Source organism: Sander lucioperca, chromosome 22 (assembly GCF_008315115.2).
Source record: "Sander lucioperca isolate FBNREF2018 chromosome 22, SLUC_FBN_1.2, whole genome shotgun sequence".
NCBI classification, from domain to species: Eukaryota; Metazoa; Chordata; class Actinopteri; order Perciformes; family Percidae; genus Sander; species Sander lucioperca.
In genome coordinates, this window is record NC_050194.1 from 12,898,827 (window position 1) to 12,920,787 (window position 21,961).

A 21,961-nucleotide genomic window follows, 5' to 3' on the forward strand; every position below is an offset into this window, starting at 1 on the left:
GGCCTGTGAGGTAGAAAGGGGGATCTACTCTGAGATTTGAAACTCAAGATTTAAATCTAACCACAGCAAGGGTAATTTTACAATGTAGGTTAACAAAATGAAAGGAAAGACGATATCACACATTTGAATATAAATGTATTTTAGTTAGGTATTTTATTTTATGTATTATTATTATTATTTTTTTACTTTATTTCAAAAAAGTAGTTTACAGAAGTTCAGTCATTGCAATACGTAAACAAAATACAAAAATATATACAAATAATATAATATTAAAGTAAAAATGAAAATAATAGTCTAAATAGAAGGAAATAAAGATACAAAGGGGACAGACTTGCAAAAATATTTTAGTTAGGTATAATAATAATAAATATGCAAAGGTGACGACATTTGTACCCGGATATCCTAGTTGCAAATATCCGTGTTGAACATGGGAAATTGAGTTTTCTACCCCCGAATTCTTGAAAAGCTTTACGTACGTTAACGTGTGCTCGCAAGCAGTAAGCAACCACCCGGTACGCATTTGACGTACGTGCATTCTCTATTTGCTCCTTGGTGATTCCCCTTCCTTCCTGGGCTGTTGTAGGTAAAGCTACGCGGTCGCATCAGTCTCCTGTATACCCGACGGAGTGAAAATAAACTGTACATGTACGTGTTTGTCACAAATGTCTGAAACATGCAGCGAAGAGCGCGAAGCTAAAGCCTGGAAAGGTTACGGTGGCTAAAGTACAATCCGCCGGGAAGAACTTATCGTCTCGATGGCTGTGAAAAGTTAACGCACAGACGACTGAAAAACAGGAATAATTCCCCTTCGACCGACTTGAGGTAAGAATAACCGATTTGTGAGTGGACTTCACGAAGTACACAACTGTAGGGCAGCGTCGGTAACGTCGACCAAATGATTGAATAAGAGTGTCTTTGTTTACAAGGTCCCCGGCGTCCTCTGCTCGCGCTGTCTCAATGGGATTGTTCAGAGTTCTCATCTGGCTGCACTGTATAGCTAATGTTAGTGTTTGTGACAGGGCTCACAGGCTTACACTTTGGCCACAAATAGATTGATTATGTGACAGTGCCTCGTATTTAAACGTGGCTTCACATGACGGCTGTCTTTCTTTTATTCTATAAAATGACAAAAAAAAGTCTTTCTATTTTATTCCGCTTTACTGCACATAACAGGATAATACAACAACAGCATGGACATTTTTCTTCTGCCTGTCTGTTTAGGGGACTTAGGCAGGTCAGAGGGCAAGGTCAGGTTAATGAACTTGTATCTAGAGATACATTGTCTTGCTCCATGGACACTTGAACAGGGTTGATGATGTGTGTGACCTGAAGCCTTAACTTTGCTTATCCAGTTGAAGGTTTGGCTGTAGAATCAAATATCAAATCTAATGTGTTTACATGATTTGGTTGAGAGAGTGAACTTGTAGAGTGTAGTCTGACAATTTTGTGTTCTGCTTTGAGAATGTCCACGGTGCAGAAAACATGTTTTTGACAGTCAGGACATTTTGGGGTGGTGTAGAAATGACAACTTACAATGTACCGTGAAATCAGCTCACATCCTCCCTTTCCCTTCTTCCCCCTCTATGTCCCTGGAGAATAGAACTGAAATCCAGTCTTACTACCCCTCTCTCTCTCTCTCTCTCTCTCTCTCTCTCTGGTACTGACTGTGTCAGCTGCTGTATCTCTGGGTGCTGACTTGCAGAGGGACAGGTGGCCCTTAGACAGGTGCACCCTTAACAAAGGGTCGCAGTCCTCTGACTTCTGGGCTGGTTTGCGTGCAGTTTTTTGTGTGTGGTTGGCTACACATCAGTGTGGTTTCTCCTGTCCCATGTTTATCTGTGCATACTGCATACTGCTTTAGTAATTCAGTTATTATTGTCCTTATTTCTGCTTTGTCATTGTGAGTGTTACACGGCTAAATTAAAACCACCCAAATGTGATTTCGCAACCTGCATTTGCTTTTGGTCATTGAGTGGCGTTTCATGACGAATACAAGTGAGCTGTTTGTGCCTAGCTTTCTGTATGACGCATGCATTCTTGACAACTCCAGCCATGCTCTCTGGAACAGGGGTTGGACTTAAGTCTACACCAGCAACTATGTTACAAAATCGTAGCCTGGACTGTTCTCTGGAATTTAAAAGGCACTCAGGTGTAACCAGACAAACTAGTTTCAGTCTCAACACATTTCACAAGGGAACATAACAGGAGTCATGCCCGGAGCTGTGCATTAAAAACACACCCTTTACTGTGAAACTAAGCAGAGTTCCAGACAAATGACTGGCCACGCAGCCAGCCTCCTTCACCAGCATTGGTAGTTAAAAGCCACGGCTAATGGTTAACCCACTGCTTTCAATGCAACTCAGGATGCTTAGAACAATATGTGGTATGACAAGTATTTTCATGTCATGGTAGGCCTGTGCTTAATGCATTGGTTTGCTGGTGAACACTGTGAATTCAAAGAGAGAGAGAAGAGAGAGGATGAGAGATCAGAAAAGAGGTCAGCAAAGTGATATGAAGTGGAAGAGCGAGGAGAGGGAAAGTTTGAAGGCTTATCTCAGTAATGTGCAGGGACAGCTAAGCAATGATGAGTGTTGCAGTCACCACTGTCTTCTCCTTAACCCTTCACTTCCTCTTCTGGCACTGACTATAGCTTTCTTTTGCAAGGAACCAATACAAAAACATAGACACAGTTTAAACAGTTGTGTAAGTGGGACATTTCTACCAGAACCGGCATGGTTCTGACATCCATTACTAGCCATTACAATGGGATCCTATTCACATTAATGAGTGAGATCTCTACTACTCTATTGGGGTTTATTTAAATCTCTTGAACGCAGCCTCCCAGCTTTTCTATGCTCGCCAGGGTCAGTGCGCCTGCGCTCTGCTGACACTCCAGTAATCCGCTGTTATAGGAGGAGATTGCATCCTCGTCCACTGCGCTCACGCTACCAGTGAGGGAGAAAAAACCCGTGGAAAAAAAAATACATAACGGGAGAATAAGAACAAATAACGGAACCATAACATGCCCACATGGAACCATTAGATACAGGCATTCTGGGATGGAGCAGCTTTACACTATATGAGCAGGCGACAGCGGGACTGGAGCGAGGATGTCTCCTAATATAAGACAACCAGGCTCCGCATCTACAGCCCAAACGCAGGAAATATGAGATGAACGCAGGCTGGAGTGGACCCGGTGGAAGATGGTGAAATTTGCGATTGAGTGCTCCTTCCTGGCTGAGACGTCCTCGGCTATCTTGGCGTTTCTTACGCCTGGATGTCGCCTCCTGCACGATGCTCTCCCTGGCCTCTGTACCGCTGTGTGGGAACGGACACAGACCACCTTTTTTATACAAGTAATGCTTTGCAGTGCTGCTAAACTGAAAGCCTATATGCGTTTTCACTGATTAGTTGTCATGTATCGTTCACTGAATGTGGAAACGTTAACTATAGATTTAAGTCCATGTGATCTCTGCGTCAGTAAGAATCAGACTTTTGCCTGGAGGGGTTTTACAATCTATCGATACTCGTCAAAAAATAGCAAATGGGATGATACTTGTTTCCTTCGGATGCTACGCCTGTAGAGAGACTTGCTTTGACAGGCTGGGCAAGTCCACTTAAATCTCCGCTCAAGTTGATGAACTAAACTGGCCGGCCTCGGTGGTGGGATCAGACAGCGGAAACTAGGATCATCTCCCGTCCTAGCGCTGGCAGAGCACCGCGGGCCCGAAACGGAACATCCCTTCTTTGGGATTTTGTTATTACACAGAACTTGAAGCTGAGCTGTAAACAATTCTCATGCTGTGGCAACTGTTGAGCCTTAAAGAGCAGCTCCCTGTACCCGGGTTAAATTCTGAAGTTCATGTGAGTTGTTCTTTTTGTTCATGTGGAAAACCCAAAATTCTGCAAAGACCAGAAGTGGTTTACCCCCCTGAGAAAGACCCCCCCCCCCAGGGTTTCAAACATGACGTTTTATCCAGCGGGAGAAATGCAGCTGGGGTGTTTTAGTGGTAAACTTCCACAGCAGCTGTTAGTCAGACTGGATGTCTGAAAGATGAGACTTGGATATTAGCATACTTGTAGTTTTGCCAACACCCTTCCCAGCAAATACAATGCATTGATTAACTCCAGTGCCCACATAACGCTGATATATTTTGTAGGACTTTTTATTATTTCAAATCCTTGTCAATATTGATCATTATCAGCTGTCTTTGGGGATCATGATGCTATTTTGCTGTCCTGGATGTTTTTTTGTTTTTTTTCACTTATTGAACCTTATATTTTCCAGAGGTGTACCTTTTGGCTGCTGAGATGCTGAGTGACTGTGAACACATTTACTTGAGTAGCACAGTTTTTTCCTGCTATTGCTAATTGATTGTTTTTGTGAGCATGTGCAAAAGAAAGAGGACCCAGGCATGAGACTGCACAGACTGGGGAGATGTTGTGTCAGAAGGAACGCAGGAGGAATTACGAGTGGCACTGTGGAAGACATGGTGCAGAGTGTTACAAGCTTAACGTCTACAAGAGAGAGAATTACGAGCCTTTGCTGTGAGAAAATTGTATTTTCTCCTCTCTGAGACCAACTGCTGAATGGGAATCAACGCTCCATGCATCAAATTACTATTTGAATTGAGAACGTATTCTCCTGTGCACTGTGGGATATCCACCCTGCATACTTGGCCACCTGCAAGTTCTGCTCATATTTTGAGTACCCTCATCTTGGATTCCCTGTTGCTGTGTTTATGTGTTATTTGTTTTGACTAGTGCTCTCAAACGACTTTTGCTGAAGGAAATTCCTATTTGAAGTAGAAAGTTGTCAACAGGAAGTTTACAGCAAATACAAACACATGATTGCTGTTGTGGTCCGAACAACCCCTTTAGTCTCAATGTATGTCAGTTTGTCTCACTGAATACAAGTGTGGATACCTCCCTCAACCTTTGTGCTCTAGGGAAAAGCAAAAACAAACAGATCGTCCTATCAGAGTGCATTCAGAGACTGATTTCCTATCGCCGTGGTGATGGGGAGCTCAGCCTCATCTCTCACTGCAGAGACCGAGTCAGACCATGGCTTCCGCAGCACCCCGTACCCATCGTCCCCTCCTGTGGGCTGGCTCAGGAACAGCCACAGCAGCCCGGTGTGGGGCACCACCTTCATCCCACGTCAGCAGCAGCCCCCGCTGCCTCACCGAGAGCGCAGGTAAGAGCCAACGCTGTCTACCCAGCCGGGTGCCAACTTTTCTCAGTTGAGTGCACTCGGGACACAGAGCGGCGGGCTGGCCTGGCTTGGCCAGTTGTTGGGGATGTCGCAGGAGGAAGGAGACGTGGGGTTGTGTTACATGGGAATGCTGCCAATTAAAGCTGTGAGCGGTGTAAGCGTACAAACTGGCATTATTTTGAGGCTCCTGTGCTGATGTTCTCTTGGCGACAGTATTTAGGTGATGTGCACACGGTGTTGTACACTGACACTGTTCATCAGTGCTGTTCATTTGAGACCAAGTACTACTTTCTCTTTCCCAGGCTTTTAGAAACGCTTACTGAGGATTCAATAACCTCACAGCGATAGATCAAATCCCTTCATCAAAGCTTATCTAATCAAAGCCTGCATGTTGATGTGTTTTTTTTATGATGCACCCAAAATCGGGCTAAGCCGGATTTGTAAACCAAAATCCCACCCCATTGGTTCCTCCTAGCACAGCTGTACAGCGTGTGCTACCCGTTGGAGTGCTGAGTGAATTGCCTGGACAGATACATTGACCTGACCTCTGAGCCCAATGAAAACCAGCCCGAGGGTAATTGGAAGATGATTTTTGCTGCCATGCTTTTTATCAGGCTTCAAGTCCAGCTTTAATTCAGTTTTATTAATTTTGAATATTATTAAAAACAGTGAATACATTATAACTGTTTCCACACTGGTATAAAAAAAAAAATCACATCTATAGTTTGTTGTTTACTGTGAATAGAGGTTCCTTTTCAGACTGTAACCTATTAAGAGTTTTTCTGAAAACAAACTTTTCATGGAGCTAGCAGCAGCTGTGTTAGTTGAGCGAGGCTCACTTCTAGCAGAGCAAACTATTTGTGGAAGAGACATCCTATTCATAATAAACCCTGTTTTGTCAATATTGACTGCGTGAAATATATATTCAGTTACTGGATTTACAAGAAAGACTTTGCACTGCAATAATCCATTATTCCAGTCATTGCTTTCTGAGTCACTGTCAACACAGTGAAAGGCCTATCAGTGTGTAAGAAGCTCAGTTTGAATGTGCAGCTCATCCAGCAGTTTTGACTGACTTTCTTCCAAAGGATGATCTTCTCAACCACCCTCACGGAAACTTGTTCAGAAGCGTTTCCAGTTTTCCTTCAGCTTTTTGGGTCATGTCTGCCGGAACGAGAACAGGCAGATGTTATCGACCGCCTGTAGTGTATTGAAGTTGTTGCTGAGTCACTCAGGGCATCACGGCCCGGTTGTTAGTTATTGATTTTCAGAGAGCCCGATCACATTTCCCCACAATGCATGTCATTATTTATTCAGCATCAGTCTCCAGTTGGGCTTTCATCTTTCTTGATTCCTGCCTGCCGCTGTCAATGCTTTCCTTGCAGTGGCTCTACATTTAACAGTTAAGGGAGTCATGGCTTCTGTTGCTTACTCTTCTGAGAGTTTTAAAATATAGACAGGGTTCCATCAACTAGAGCTGTAACAGTTCCAAATTTTGCAACTGCGATTAATAATATAATTGTAAACAAATTAGACTTTTGGTTATATCACAGTTATGTGAGCCACATAATGTAATAACACAGGTACACTGCCTATGAAGTAAACAACGCCTCTTTATTATCATAAAACTACTTTCTAACTGTATGCCCACTTGTCATTTTTGTTGCTATGAACGCGTCAAGTGCCAACAACTAACAATTGAAATAATAAAAATATAGTCCGACCAATAATCACTTATATAATATTGATTCGGCATATCTAAACAAAATCAACGATTACCAGTCATACGCCTTAAGACCTTTTATTGTGAGCAATTAATTGCGGTTAAACAAAGACACAGCGATTTATGTAAACAAATTGACAACTAGACAATTATGTAACAATTGTTACAGGCCTACCATCAGCCATAGCTCCATTCATGAATGAAGCTCGTACTGTCAGTGTAGTTTTGCATCATACAGTCAACTTGCTTTTTTTTTTTAAATTCAGCAAACTCTTCCATTGTGTTGGTGCATCTCTGTAGCAACAAGCTTCTCTGCCTCCATCACCAATCAGACTCCGCTCTCAGTCAGCTGAGCACATAAACACAGGCAGACACACCGGTTCAGTCTTCTGCTGGGAGGCAGAGGGACACACACACACACACACACACACACACACACACACACACACACACACACACACACACACACACACACACACACACACACAAATATATGACACTAGATGTTTTAGAAACACTGTGCAGTAGCACTTGGAACATGCCCTCTTATCTACCCCCACTGCCTCTCTCTCACACACACACTCACTTGCAGTCTTATGCACATATACACACCGCTGTGTGAGCCTAACAATGTTAGGCAAGCTTTGCTGAGCTGTGACAGAGCATGAAATGTAGAAACAACAGAACACTATGAGCCCAGCTTAACTTCAGCCGTTCTTATACTGTTTATTCTCTAATATATTGTCCTATAAAACATTTACCTTCCCTTCTTTTTCTCAGCTTGGAGACTGCATGAACAGTCTTGTTCTTAGGTAATTTCAATTTGTTTTCATCCAGCAGCAACCCATTGACTTTGGGAAGTGCTTGTGTGCACTGAATCAGTACCTTAACTGTAAAAGTTTTACTCAACAATAACAACCCACTCAGCAGACAAAGATGTACAACAGAGGTGTAGTTGTGTGAGCTGCGATTATCAACTTTAAAATCAATCAATCTTTTTTCCATTTTAATTGCAGCACAACGCAGTTTTCCCAAAGCCCATTATTGTGTAAGTCAACAATGTGACTGTGTTTCATTATCTCTCAGCCCCATAGTGCTTCAAGGGTTTCATTGTACGTGGCCTTTGGAGCCTTTAAAGTTAGTGTCTGCTCACTCCAGAGTCGATCCCAGTGTCTCCGCTGTCCCAGCATGATGGACGATGGCGTTTATCGCAGCTCCATTCCACTTGCTCTCTTCCCTTTAATTGGATTAAAACAGGTCCGCTTGGATTCAACCAGCATGGTCACTGGCCGTGTTTATGTCTGAATTATTTCAGCGCGTCCTTCCCGGCGATTGCCTGTCTGGTGAAGACAGGGCCTCATCAGGACAGTCCCCAAGCCACCAGAATAGATTTGGCATGCAGGCTTTGTCTGACAGTGTGGCTTTCTTTGGAAAACAGAGCATTGATGCGGCAAGAAAAACTAGCCTATTGGCACTGCAACTGACATGATTCCAGATCCCCTCCCACTCTTGTTGCCATGGAAATCTGTAGCATATGTTCAGTAACCTAATTCACTTGGTCCCTAGATAAGACCACACATGGTAACCTGGCAGTCTCACACACAGAAAGAAACGTGCTGGCGAACTGCACCTCTGGAGGAATACCATACAACCAGCTGATTATTCATGTCAGTGTTTAGCGATGAGCTAGAGAAACCTCAAGGCAAGTGGTCTGCCTTCAAGGGTTGGATTTGTGTCTTAAACAGGAAGTTAAACTCCACTCTGAGCTGCCTGTCTGAGAAGATTGTGTCAGCAGTGCTCCTGCCCTCCAGGTTTGGATGCCCACAGGAACTTCAGATTCCGTAAGCACAACGTGCCCCTGCCATCTTTTCCCCTTCTTCCTCCCTGACTCTGGAGCTTCCCGCTAGCTTCCTGCTTGCTCTCGCTTTGCCTCGTGCTACTGATGTCTGCTGAAACCCAGTCAGACAGTTTCCTCTGTTTAAAGATTCAAATGTCTGAAGCTGTCTCCACCGTTGACAGATTCACTCATCAAAAATGAGCACTGGTTGTGAAATATTCACTGAGGGCACAGCTAGAGGTCAAAAGCTACTATTATTCTTTCTTCCTTTCCCCTCTTTTGACCAGTATTTGCATTCTTAGTATCATCAGTCACTTATGGCGTTTTTCCGTTGCATGGTACTTGCTCGACTCGCCTCGACTCTACTCGCCTTTTTTGGTTTTCCATAAGGAAAAAAAGTCCCTGCTACCTGCCAACAGGTACTTTTTTTTAGTACCACCTCTGTCGAGGTTCCAAGCGAGCTGAGCCGATACCAACAGGTGACGTGAAAGCGACAGACGGGGGTGTCCTGAACAAACCCGCCATTTTTAAATAGTTTCTGGCTGTGGCAACAATAACACACCTTTGACGTTCTGTGTGTGTGTCGCGTTAGGTCACGGCAGTTTCCTGCGGTGCGGCTATGACGATCAGCCAAGCTCGCCTCACGCATGAGGCGGTACTAAATCTGCAATGGAAAAAGGAGGACGGGGCACCGCGGTCGAGCCGAGTAGAGCTGGTACTAGCAGTGGAACAACGCCATTATTCAGGAGAAAAGATTGTTAGTCCACATCTTTTTTTCGAAAATAGTTACTGGGTTATGAGGCCGTGATCATAAGGTGTGTGATCATCTGGGTCATACTTGCATAAAAACAACAGCATAAAAAGCATAACCAGACTCCGATATTCTCATGCATGGCGTTACCCTGACACATAACCTTTACACAACAACACCCCTGTTTGTTACAGCATCACACCCTTCTTGTGATATTCCATTTTCGTATAGCCTCGGCAACGTTTATTGGAGATATGTCTCGGCCTAAGGGCACTTTTTCAAAAGACCTTTTGTCTAAATTGCTCTGGAGTCTTTGTGTCAACACAATAACATTTTATGAATCTATTCGGTCTCAAAATGTCTCATTTAAAAGTGTCCTGCTCAATGTCAGTGCATCAAAACCTCCCCAATTATCTTGTTGTGCTGTCCCGTGACTAAGGCTTCTCTGTCACGTCATCAAGTCTCAGCATGTCACAGTAGAAACTCTTTGTCTGCCGCTTAAGTCTGGGCTCTAGATACACCGCCTCAGATAAGTTGCAGTCATTGGCTCAGCTCCATCAAGTTTATTTTAGCGAATTGGCTTAATTTTGGAGACCTGTCAGGGTTGAGTAATGAGTCATATTCATGTCACAACATATTATCTGGCAGATAGGTTGTTACAGTTAATCCTTAAGCCTTTGACCCTGAAGAAAAACATTTTTAAGTGAAAAGATTGCTCTAATCTCACAAGCAAGAAGAATCCCACAATTAAGTGATAAACAACGTTTTTCCAGTAAAACTGCTGCAGACAGACTGCATTACTAAAAGGGTGAAATAAATTTCCTCAAGTCTGGTAAAGAATGGGTGAATGTGCTGATCTAATCCCTGTCACTGAAGTGTTCTGGGTGTGTTCAGATGCAGCAGAATGTTTCAGCATTCATTATCCTTTTTTCTTTTTCTTTTTCTTTTTTTCACAGCTTGTCCGATCCAACGGCATTTGGCCTCTGATAAGTCTCATTTTTAAATAACAAGCTGTGCTCGGTTAAACAAGAATCACCACTCAGGTTGGCATCATCATTCTGTCTGCTAGTGATGTTTGCGTGGATGAAGTAAAAAAAAACAAACGTAAAAAGCGCAAACCCTGGGTAATTCCCTAGCAGCTGGTCGTTACGACAATCACTCCCTGCATCCCTGTCACTTCTAGGGGTTGCAGCTATTAAACAGGCTCCTCATCAAGGGCACAATAACCAAGACCTTTTTCTAACATAAACATTTTATAAGATATGGTATCTACGCCTCCAGCTATCTCCCTGCGTTCACTCAAAGCTGCACCTGTAAATATTTATCAGAAGAGTGACTCACTTTTATTTGTGTGTGTGTGTGTGTGTGTGTGTGTGTGTGTGTGTGTGTGTGTGTGTGTGTGTGTGTGTGTGTGTGTGGCTGCAGTCAGGCTAGTTATTCAGCTTCACACAGCCTATTAGTAGTCGCGATATTAGTCATCAAGACTTTGAATATAAAATGAAATACATTATCAGCAGATAAAGTGTAGCACATTTAAAGATGATAAAGTTATAATAGCTGACTAACAAAATGTAAAAAGCTATTACAATGTAGGCCTTAATACCTTATGTAAACATCAATCCAGCGAATTCATTTAGGTGGATTCAAAACATTGTGAAGATAACACTGAGGCTAGCAGTGATTACTGGATGAAAATTTGTTTTGCAGCATTAGCATGGAGGCGATTACCCTATTGATAATTAATTAGGCTTAATTGAGCCCACGTGAGTGTCTTATAATTGCTTTAACCTGCAGCCCAAACATTGAATTACTAATTATCTAAAAGTTAAAATAGGTGAAGCTGTCGCCATGTTTAATGATAAATCAATCGTTAAAACCGACGATGTTAGAAGACATATTTTCATACAGTATTTATCTGCTGTGCAAAAGTCTAAGCAGTAGCTATCCAACCACTGATGAGCTAGTTTGTTAGCTAAGTTGAATTTACTAAGAAAATACTTTAAATTGTACAAATAGACACCTTATGGGTTAGCTTGCAGCTGTGTACAAGCTTCAAGTAGTGATGCATGTTATGAGTCAGTTTTTTGTCTGTCAAGTACGTTCTCATACCAGGAAGTTCACTTGGTATGTTGCTCTTAGATACACAAAGCATGTACACATACACAAGATACGATGTGTGGAGGTGTCATTTAATGATTAGTAGAGTATAGAGCAGGGGTGGCGAACCTGTGGCTCTTGAGCCGTATGCGGCTCTTTGCCTGCTCCTGTGAGGCTCTTACTGTGTGGCTGGGGGCTGTGTCATTGGTTGATTGTTGTTTTTAACTTTTCTGAAACATACAGTATTTCAGATTAAAAAAAAACAAACACATTTGAATGCATCTGCCAATACTGCCAATACATTTGCCAATTATTTTAAAATGGAAAATAATGCAGCAGAGTTTTGAGGACAGATTCTGCAACCTGAGGAAAAACAGCGGCCACAGATCACCTTCCTCGTTAACCCTTTCACTGCTGAATCAGATTGTTTGAAAGCCCCTTTAGTGACAAATGAGTGAGAGAGTTGCTTCGAGTGGCCACAACCGAGTTCAAGCAAGACCTGAAAAGGATTGTGGATAACAAAGACTGTCAGGTTTCAGAGTCAATCTAAGTGAGAAAAAAAAACTATGAAAACTGCTATGTATTATGACATTAGATCTGGAAGACACTGTTGCTGTTGTAGTGTGGACGTGCATGTGTTGTGTGGCTTTTTGCTATGGTGCGTTTTTTTTTGTGGCTCTTTATACCTAACTGGTTGGCCACCCCTGGTATAGAGTATAGAGTAGACAGTATGTTGGGTTACGGCATTCCCTGTGGTTATTTGTGTTTACAGTCAAGGCTTTGAGAAACCTTTTTTGTTTTGCAAAATTTTGAAAGCACAGCCTGTCACAAGAAGAACTGTCATGGAAACCCTGTGTAGCACTGACTGTGCGCTAACAGACAGGCCATGTGTTATATAATATCTGTGAAGTGCTGACTGACTCCGTTTGTATGTTAGCTTAGTCTAATGTCAGGATGAATTCATCAGACAGCCAGTTAAGTGTTTGAATTGTTGAGAAAGAATAAATAGTATGACATTTTTGTTCTTATGGTGTTCTTTAATTATTAATCATGTTTTTTGTTTTTAGATTAGAATGGAACCAAAGACATATATGTACCGAACAGTACAGTACATCAGATACAATATCACCTGATGATAATATAACAAAAATAGAACTGATATTTTAAAAATAGTTGAATGTGAGTATATAAGCAGTTTAGACTTATCGCCATGTTTAATCATCGAGTAAATTGTCAACAGAACATAAAAATTCACATGTTAACAGCCACGGCTACTGCTATCCTGGTGACGATCAGTTTGGGTGTGATGCTTGTCTTTGTGTTGAGTGTATAAAGCAGGTACGCTCTGCCCTAGTGGCCAAAGAAAGGCACCGCACTTTCCCCCCCAGGCCCTAGGCTCAGGGCCAACAACAGAAAGGCAGTGCTAATGACTGTCGCACAAGAGCCAAATGTCTCACAGCGACGCAGGGAGAAGCTGGTGAGACTCAGTTCACTTGATCTCGCAATCCAGTTCAGTATGTGGAACGAATCCAAGTAGCAAGTCATAGGTGGCCTACACAGTCATCAGTTCTTTTGTAGTTTATCTAACCTTAGCATTTCTTAAAGCCTTACTGACCCATTTTACATCCAGGATTATGACATTCTGTATCTCTCTCATCTTTTTCGCTGAAGCCTGAAGACGTCCTTACGGACTCCTCAGTTGTGGCAGTTAGTTAGGCTTTTTCCACCCACCATGAATTTACCGGTTTGCTTGTTTTCACCGAGCGCTGTAGAGCTCTCACTCCTTGTAATAGTCTGCTGAAGTGCTCTATGATTGTCTTACACCCAGTGATGCATTCAAAATTGGCCAGGGATCATTGATGCTCTTACTTAAATTAATTTAGACTAGGAACAGGGACTTTATGGGCAGCAGGCAACATTGAGGGCCTCATTGCAGGAAGATGTGTTTTCTAGAGGCAGGTGAGGTCTCTTTTCTCTCTCTCTCTCTCTCTCTCTCTCTCTCTCTCTCTCTCTCTCTCTCTCTCTCTCTCTCTCTCTTTCTCTTTCTCTCTCTTTCTCTTTCTCTTTCTCTTTCTCTTTCTCTTTCTCTCTCTCTCTCTCTCTCTCTCTCTCTCTCTCTCTCTCCTATAAGCTATTGGCTACTCGCCCAGGTCTACGACACTGAGGAACTGAGGAGCTGAAGTGGGCGCTTTTAGAGCAGCTCCTCTGAGCACAGGGCCAAGGACAAAAGGTGTGTGAGTGTCTGTGTCTTTGTGTGTGTTTCTTTCTTTGTGTGTGTGTATACGTGTGTGTGTGTGCACACTCCTGTGAGTGGTGCATGTACACGGAAAGCAGCCGTTTTATGTAGGGTTCAGGGATCACAAGCTGTCGTGGTTCATTGTCTGCTGCAGGCATGTTCTGTACATACAATGGTGTGTGTGTGTGCTCACTCAATATGCACTCACAATGCGTCATTTTAATTGATAGTTTTAGATGAATAGTTGTAGTTGTTCATCATACGTTACATTTAATAGGTGTTGTGCTTACAGCTGATAATAACGAGATAATTAAGCTAGATATTAAAAATTGCTTGCGAGGCTGATCACTTCAATGAAAAGCTCATACCTCGGCTGCTGCAGACAATAACATAATGAATTTGCAATCCCTCGGCTCCGTAAAGAACCAAATCAGTTGCTCTGACAAAGTCTCTGTGTGGCTGACACTGTGACTTTGCTCTCTCGCTTGAGATGAAAGAGGCCTGACAGTTATGAATATGGCCACAGGGAAAAAACTGTCATCAAACATGAGGTGTTGACACTTGCTGCTGTTGTTGTCGTTGTCTTCATTGCTGTTTGCTGCCTTCAAATAGGCAGGCTTTTGGAGAGCTGAGCACGGGCTATCAGTGCTAGCATGGGGCCGCCACTTAATTCAACCACATTACCCTAAACTGAAGGGTGGGTGATGGGTTGTAGTCTGAGGACACAGCACAGGTTGTTTGGGGGTGGTTGGAATATTTTCAGAGCATACAAAATAATTTTAGGGAAAGTTTTTTTTTTTTTTTTTTTTAAGAATTCTTACTCAGTAACTGATACTGTTAATGTTTAAGGTCAAGAACACTTATGATTGCATAGCTAACAGGGGGACATGGCAGATAGTACTGTGGGATGAAAGACAAGTAAAAGATTGAAGACTGATCTCCCAGTGTTTGTGTGTCTTCACAAAAAGTGTGTTTTCCTCATTTTGCTTATTGTTATCATTGGAAGGCTTTGTTTCCTCCTCACTCAGTGGGCCCTGGTTTATGTTGGAGTGCTGACTTGAGCTCAGGACAATGAATGCAGTGCTAATAGCTCCTGACATAAAGCACCGGCACTACTTCCATACTTTTGCTGCCCTGTGGCTGAGGACACACAAACTAAGGCACAAATATTGTTGGACTACATAACAAACAACTATGCCATCTCTACAAATAGATATAGCTCCATGCCTGCATACACACAAGCGCATACACCCAGCGGCAAGGACCTACACACACAAAGACACCACAAGAGACGCTTAGCGTCCCTCCCTGCTGTCATTCTCCTCCTTACCTTAGGGAGGAGAGTTGGCGAGAGAAGAGGACAGTGTGCTGAGAGCCAGAGGTTTTCTGTAAGAGGTTCCCCTGAGTTCTGATGATTCCCCTGGTTTGAAAGGGTTTAATGGAGTTGAACTGAGGGCTATTAGCCGGCCGGGACACATGGTGCTGCAGTGGAGGAGAGCAGGACCTTAGGCTGGCCAACCAGCAGTCACACTCAAGACTCCTCTATACTTCATCACTGGAATTAAAATTTCAAATGGACTGTGAAGTTGTTTTTTCAATTCGTTAATTTAAACTGATGAAGGATTATCAGAATATGTGTTTCCGTAGGGAGTATAGACATTTTACCTATAGCCACAAACCAATCTTCCCCATAAAATCATGTGTGAAAGCAGCCTTTGATTTGGGCATAGTTCTCCAACCAAAATATATTAACATGGGATAAATGTGACCAGATCCACAAGCGGTCATTTTGTGGGCAACATCTTTGCCACCGAGATCAATGTGAAGAGCATTGCAGAATTCTAGCTCTTAGCACCTTACTCTCCACTACCCTGCAGTTCCCACATTACCATCTCTGTGTTGGCGTTCACACATGAGCAGCTTGAGTGACAGTGACATTTATGGGCTTGTCCGGGGAGCAACCCTGTCCCTCCCTTGGGGGCGTCCCTCTCCAAACCCCCCACGCTCTGTGGCGGTATCCAACTGTGATGCTTCCTCTCCCAAAGCCCCTAATATACCCACTATCAATAAGTCAGATTGACTGACCTGCAGGCCCACATAATGAACTGTACATACAAGGCAATCCACGACAACAGACTGCTTTAGGTTTATGTGTAGAAGATTGAAATCAATTCAGTAGCCTGACTAGATACATTATTTGCTCCCAATGCTTCTGAATTAAAACTGTCTACAATTAATTTGTTCTCCTCTCCTCACATTTCCCTCGGCACTGTTTACACCACTGAAGTCCAGTTAAAGATGTCGGTAGTATTTGTTTTTAAATTGCTTTAAATCCAGGGGTATGAATCCTAAGTCCTAAGTGCTGCTTGTATTAATAGACTCATGCATTCAAAATGTATTAGGAAATTCATTTGGGCATGGGATTGACGTGACCTTAAGTTGCCCCCGTCTACCCTGCATTAGCATTCCCAGAGTAAAAGGGGAGAGAAGTGCTAATATTAAGTGGAAGAGACCCCACGTGTATTTTCCATTCTAATAAGTGTCAGTCAGGAGGACTGAAGAAACGCTTTCCTTGGTATTCTGAGGCAGTAGCAGCCTCTTCTCCTCTGGCTCCTCCTCTCTATGTGCTGTCTTCCTGGCTCTAATCATGTGGCCATTGTGTATGGATTTACTGCCCTCAGAGCCCCCAGGAGGGAGATTTGATTTTCCCCCTGCACTGACTAATCTTTCCCTCTCACACTCTATTTTTCCTTTTCTAATTCTGCCTGTCTCTCCTCCTCTTGCAGTCTCACATATTTTTTGCTGTCCTCCTCTCTTTAAATAATCACACTGGAAGCATGTATTTCTTCTCTGGCTTTGTCATAATTTCTTATCTCTGACACTTTCTGACTCCGTTTAGCTTCTACATTTTCCTTTTCTGTTTACTTTGCTCCACCAAGACAACGCTTAAACATGGCTCAGAATATTAGTGACTGAAATGGCTCACATGATCGAACAGTGGCATACTTAATATGCATGTATTATTGCTTAGCAATTACAGTTATATGGCAGAATGTATTACTGACGCATTTGGTTGTTGAATTGGTTTTGACCCAATGTTTTCTGTTTTCCAGCCACTCTCACTCTCCTGGCTCCATGGCAGCCGCGGTGCGAGGCAGTGAGTGGTCATGTGGACGCTGCACCTTCCTAAATGCCGGCGCAGCACCACGCTGCTCCATCTGTGAGGCACCACGCCAGAAACCCGACCTTAACCAGATCCTGCGGCTGAGCAGCACTGAGGAGCATCGCTGGGCCTGTCCCCGCTGTACACTCAACAACCCCCAGGGATCTGGAGCCTGCACTGTCTGTGGCTTCGGACCATCCCCTGCCACTCACACACCCCCTACAACCACCATAGCTGCCACTGCCAACGGCCTCCCGTCTACTCCGATTGAACCCCCAACACCTACAGTCACCCCTACGGTTCTGCTTGAGCCCCATGGACAGCATCCAGCTAAGGAGGAAGTGCTGCGTCGGTCGGAGAGCAACGGGGAGGTGTGTGGCCTGGAGGTGCAGCACTCGGGCTGGGCTTGCCCTCGCTGCACACTTCACAACACACCTGTGGCACTGTCATGCTCAGCCTGTGGTGGGCCCAGGAAACTGTCTTTGCCTAAAATCCCCCCTGAGGCACTAGTTGTGCCTGAGGTGCGAACACCTGTGCTGGGGTTTCCTGTTCACACAGCAGGGGCTGTCCCGCTACTTATAGACCTAACGGATGACTCTCCCCCAGCCTCTGCCTGTGATCCTCAAGAATCACCCCATGTCTCCTCACTGTCCAGTTCCTCCCCTTTTACTACTTTTTCATCACTCCAAAACAACCCGGTGCCTCGCAGCAGGAGAGAGGTACCGCCGCCAGGGCGCCCACCAAACCCAGGCACCAACACTCCAAGCCCCACCTCCCCTTCAGCAGCCGGTGTGCCACCCCAGCCAGGCCCACAGCGGCCAGCCAAGCCCAAACATGCCCAACCCCAGGAATCTTCATACCCCAGCAAGCGGCTCAGTATCTTGGAAGAAGAAGATCCTCAGCACCACCCGCTGATCCCCCACCTCCCTGTTGCTTCCACAGCTGCCCCAACCTGGAAGTGCCCTAGCTGCTCATTGCCCAACCCAGGTAACTCGTCTAAGTGCGACACCTGCCGCTCATCACGGGCTGGTGCTGACCTCATTGACTTGGTAGGCTGTGAGACGGTGCGATTTACTCCGGCCAGCCCCTCCAGCCCAGACTTCAGCACGTGGGCCTGCTCCAAGTGCACGCTGCGCAACCCTACCGGATCCGCCAAGTGCTCAGCCTGTGGTTCTTCCAAGCTGCATGGCTTTCAGGAGCAGCAGGTGCCTCTGCCCCGCTGCTGTACACACTGTGGCACTGCATCATGCTCCTGTATACCTTCCTCATCCTCCTCGGGTCATAAAACACGGAAACAGGCCCGGGGCTACCCTTCCTCCTCTTCTGCTATTGCTTCTTCTACTTCCTCCTCCACCTCATCTAGCCTTCAGGAGAAGGTAGGACAGTGGAGCTGCCCAGCATGTACGCTGCTCAATGACATCAAGGCCAAGAACTGTGCAGCATGCCACACACCGCAGCAGTACCTCACCCTTCGCAAGGTGGTTAAGCCTCTGAAGAGGAGGGAGAGCATGCATGTAGAGGCCCGTCGACGAAATGATGAGGGCGAGGCCAAGGAGCTTTTGGAGAACATAGTCAGCTTCTGCAGAGAGGTAGGAGAAAAATGTGTTGTAGCTGGGAAACACTAGAAAACACTTTCTGTCTGCTTACTTCGATGTGCACTGCATCACAGGGTGCACAGTTCCCTAATTGTAATTCCTCTTTTTGTTATTTCACTCAAGCTCTCTAATTTCAGAGAAATGCTAATAGGCTTTGTCATTGCCTCTGTTTGCACTTGCTTCGTTAGCTGAGTTTTAAACAGCCAGCAGATACAGAGCGCCTCATACTGTATCCAGACTATAACCTGCCTTCAGTCACAGAGAAATCACATCACTACATTAAAAAGTCTGTTTCAGGACTGTAACTCTTGTAACAGGAGGCTCTAATAAGTCCAGTTTTATTGTTTGTTTAGATTAGACTGCTGGAATATTGTTGTTTTTAATGCTGACCGTAATCCAATACATAATGATGCATTTTACTCGCTGGAGCACCTCTGCATTTAATATAATATATGAGCCCCGATTGGTCTGATTCAGTGTCACAGCTGTTTGGAGACAACGAGATGTCTTCCCTAGCAACCCCATCTGAGATGTGATAAACTTTTATGTTGCTTCTTTGTATCACACCACTTAATGCTTACCTTCTCTGCAATACTGGACCTTATGGCCTTGGTATACTTGTATTATGTTGTCATGGATATGCATCTCAGGGCTGTCAAAAGGGTTCATTGTAGACCATTTGTGAAGATTAATGCTAATGAGACAAACTTGATTGGACTAATTTAACCTTGTTAAACGTGAGCATTTGCAGGCTTTTATTCTCTGAATTTATTTGGGTGTCTCAGGCTTACTACACTGGCATGGCACCTATCATGCCCTGTTTACAGTAGCATGAAGTGTGCTTTAGAATGCATTATTAATGGCTTCTTTGAAAGGCTCATTGCTGCGAGCGTGGGAGGGAAGTCGGCTCAGTAGGAAGGAAGGATGTCGGAGATTCCCCTCCTCTTTCCCAATTTTTTAAACTAGTCTTTCTTTTATCATCTTTCCTTTTCTCTTTTGCAAATATTTTAGGCCTCACTCTCTCTAGCTCTGCCCCTCTGCACTTCTTCAAAGTACCTTCCCCTCTCCATCTCCTTTTTATCCGTCTCCCTCCATCACATCTATCCCCACTCTCTCATTCTGTTTTTTTTCCTCCTCTCTGCTAATATCTCAAAATATGCTTTCCCCTTGCTACCCACCGCACCCCATCCACCCCCATCCGACCCTCTCCACACGACTGCACTCAATTCTCCAGTGTAGCAGTCGGTGTGTGTGTGTGTGTGTGTGTGTGTGTGTGTGTTTGTGTGTGTGTTTGTGTGTCTGTCTGTGTGCTAAGGTGAACACAGGGGCTGGCCTATTTTTAGCAGCAGAGCTGAAGAGGAGAGGAGCAGAAATGATCCGCTTTCCTATAGCGAATGTAATCGCTAACAGCATCAAGTGCTGAAGCTCAGTTTTAGTGGTCAGAGAGATGAACGGGTGTAGAGCTGGTAAGCGAGAGGAGCTAGTCTTTCTAATCCATCACTGTCAAGGCGTTAACACTTGGCAAGCACCGAAACACCCGTGGTGAAAATGTAATAATGATAAAGCTTTTGGTTTACGCTGTTACAAGGTGCGAGGGCAGTCTGAACACACAAATACAGTGAAAGTTTCATGTTTAGTTAAGATTTTGCATTACAGCAGATGGTGTTGTTGATGAAATATACTGTATGTGTTACTGGAGAGTTTGTCCAGATTGCAGCAATCATTAAAGACCAAAACTAGAGCTGGAGTCATAGTTTAAGAAATATTATTCTCTCTTCAGCTCAGTGCAGTTAGTTTCTTTTGCCTCCTTGCCTTTCTACTCTCCTTGATTGGTTTGGAGAGCGAGAGGTGTGTGTGCTTGATGCCAGTGCCCCAGAGCGTGTCTGCTTACTCACTATGCCAGACGAGTAAACGCTACTAACAGCCATCAGCGCCGCTCGTGAACTGTAAAACCCAGCATGGCTGGAGCTGGTTCCTCTGTTCCCTCTCCATGTCACCCTGTGGGGGTGCAACAAAAAGATGCTACATGGCAACATATTGACTTTGATTTGTTTTATTTTCCTTCTTTAGAACCCTCTTTATGCTACTTGTTGTTTGTTTTTAGCCACACTTAGGATTTTATCTGGGGTTTGCTTGTTTGATTGTAAGTTCTGACTGCGTGCAGTGACGGGGATTTTACTGCCTGTGACAGTATCGTACGGGTTATTACGTGTGGCACTTTGAAATCCAGCTCTATAGTTCCTTGTCATCACATTTTCATAGATCAATAGGTTGTCTGTACCACGCAGATATCTAGCTACAAGCTTACAATCCTCGAAAAAGGCCTCTTATGATTGCCAGTTTTCTCAGCTCAGCGCTGAATTGGCTGATTGTGGTCTAATTTGCATGCTGGCATATGCCCAGTGATAGAATCAGAGACAGCAGCACCAGGTTCACTCGATGAGGACAGTCAGCTAGACTTACGCTGGCTGACGTCACAACACAGCAACCTGAAAAACAGGGGAATGCCTTTGTGTTATGTGCATGTTAGTCATACTCCTTGCACAATCCAAGCGTGGATGTTAGTGTACAGTAGCTAAATATATATATATATATATATATATATATATATATATATATATTATTCCCAATATCCTATTCCCAAATGATGATGTTTGCGTAATATTTGAGATGAGAGTGCAATACAAGTATTTCTTTGCTTGTTTAGAGCAGTGTAGTTCTGTTTATGGACCGACTGTGCTCCAAGTTACGTTAGTTATAAGTGCAGTTTCTGTATGTGTCCAGGGCCAAAGCATCCCCCCCCCCACCACCTCTGTGGTAAATCCACATGGACCCCTAAGCCCATACAATAAAAGCCAGCACAAGGGTCACACATAAGCCAGTGAGCTACAGAATCGGTAAGCTACACAGAGACCTCGGATTGGCCGGGGTGGTGAGGCGGCATTAAAGTGAATCTGTCTGGTAGCTAATGCTGCTTCGAGACTACAGAATTGGATTGTGGGGATGGCGACTAATCAATTCGCTTCACTGTGAGTCACCAGTGGGGTGCCCACATTACATCCCCTGCCTGCCTCGCAACACGACTGGCCGAGCCCACTTTTGACACCACAAATAGGAAACCGGATAGGGTTGCGTCGTGGCTGTTGGCCCTCTCAGGTTTGTGTACAGGAGAGTTTTAGATAGGCAGATAGTGTGTCGGATTGGGTGTCTTGATCTGTTAATGTATCCATGTAGTCTGGGTCCTGTGTACAGTAGAGAGGCAGCTACATTTCAGAGTGTTAAAATCCAGTGTGTCATTTTAAATGCTCGGTGCTCTGCAATGAATGTGTCAGAAAGTGAAGCGT

The 21,961-nt window shown here is 44.2% G+C and overlaps 1 protein-coding gene across 3 annotated transcripts in view; it reads left to right on the plus strand.

Annotated features, from left to right (window-relative positions):
- The first annotated feature begins 550 nt into the window (after positions 1–550).
- Positions 551–21,961, plus strand: part of capn15 (calpain 15) — a 40,529-nt gene continuing 19,118 nt past the window's right edge. The window contains exons 1-2 of one of the 3 annotated variants that reach the window (XM_031315009.2): positions 551–822; positions 16,973–18,611. In XM_031315009.2, the coding sequence (XP_031170869.1) occupies positions 16,995–18,611 (1,617 nt within the window). In that variant the 5' untranslated portion in view covers positions 551–822; positions 16,973–16,994. Of the gene's footprint in view, positions 823–3,513; positions 5,198–16,972; positions 18,612–21,961 lie in introns of those variants that run through there. The other 2 variants (XM_031315008.2, XR_004896351.1) reach the window with 2 other exon arrangements.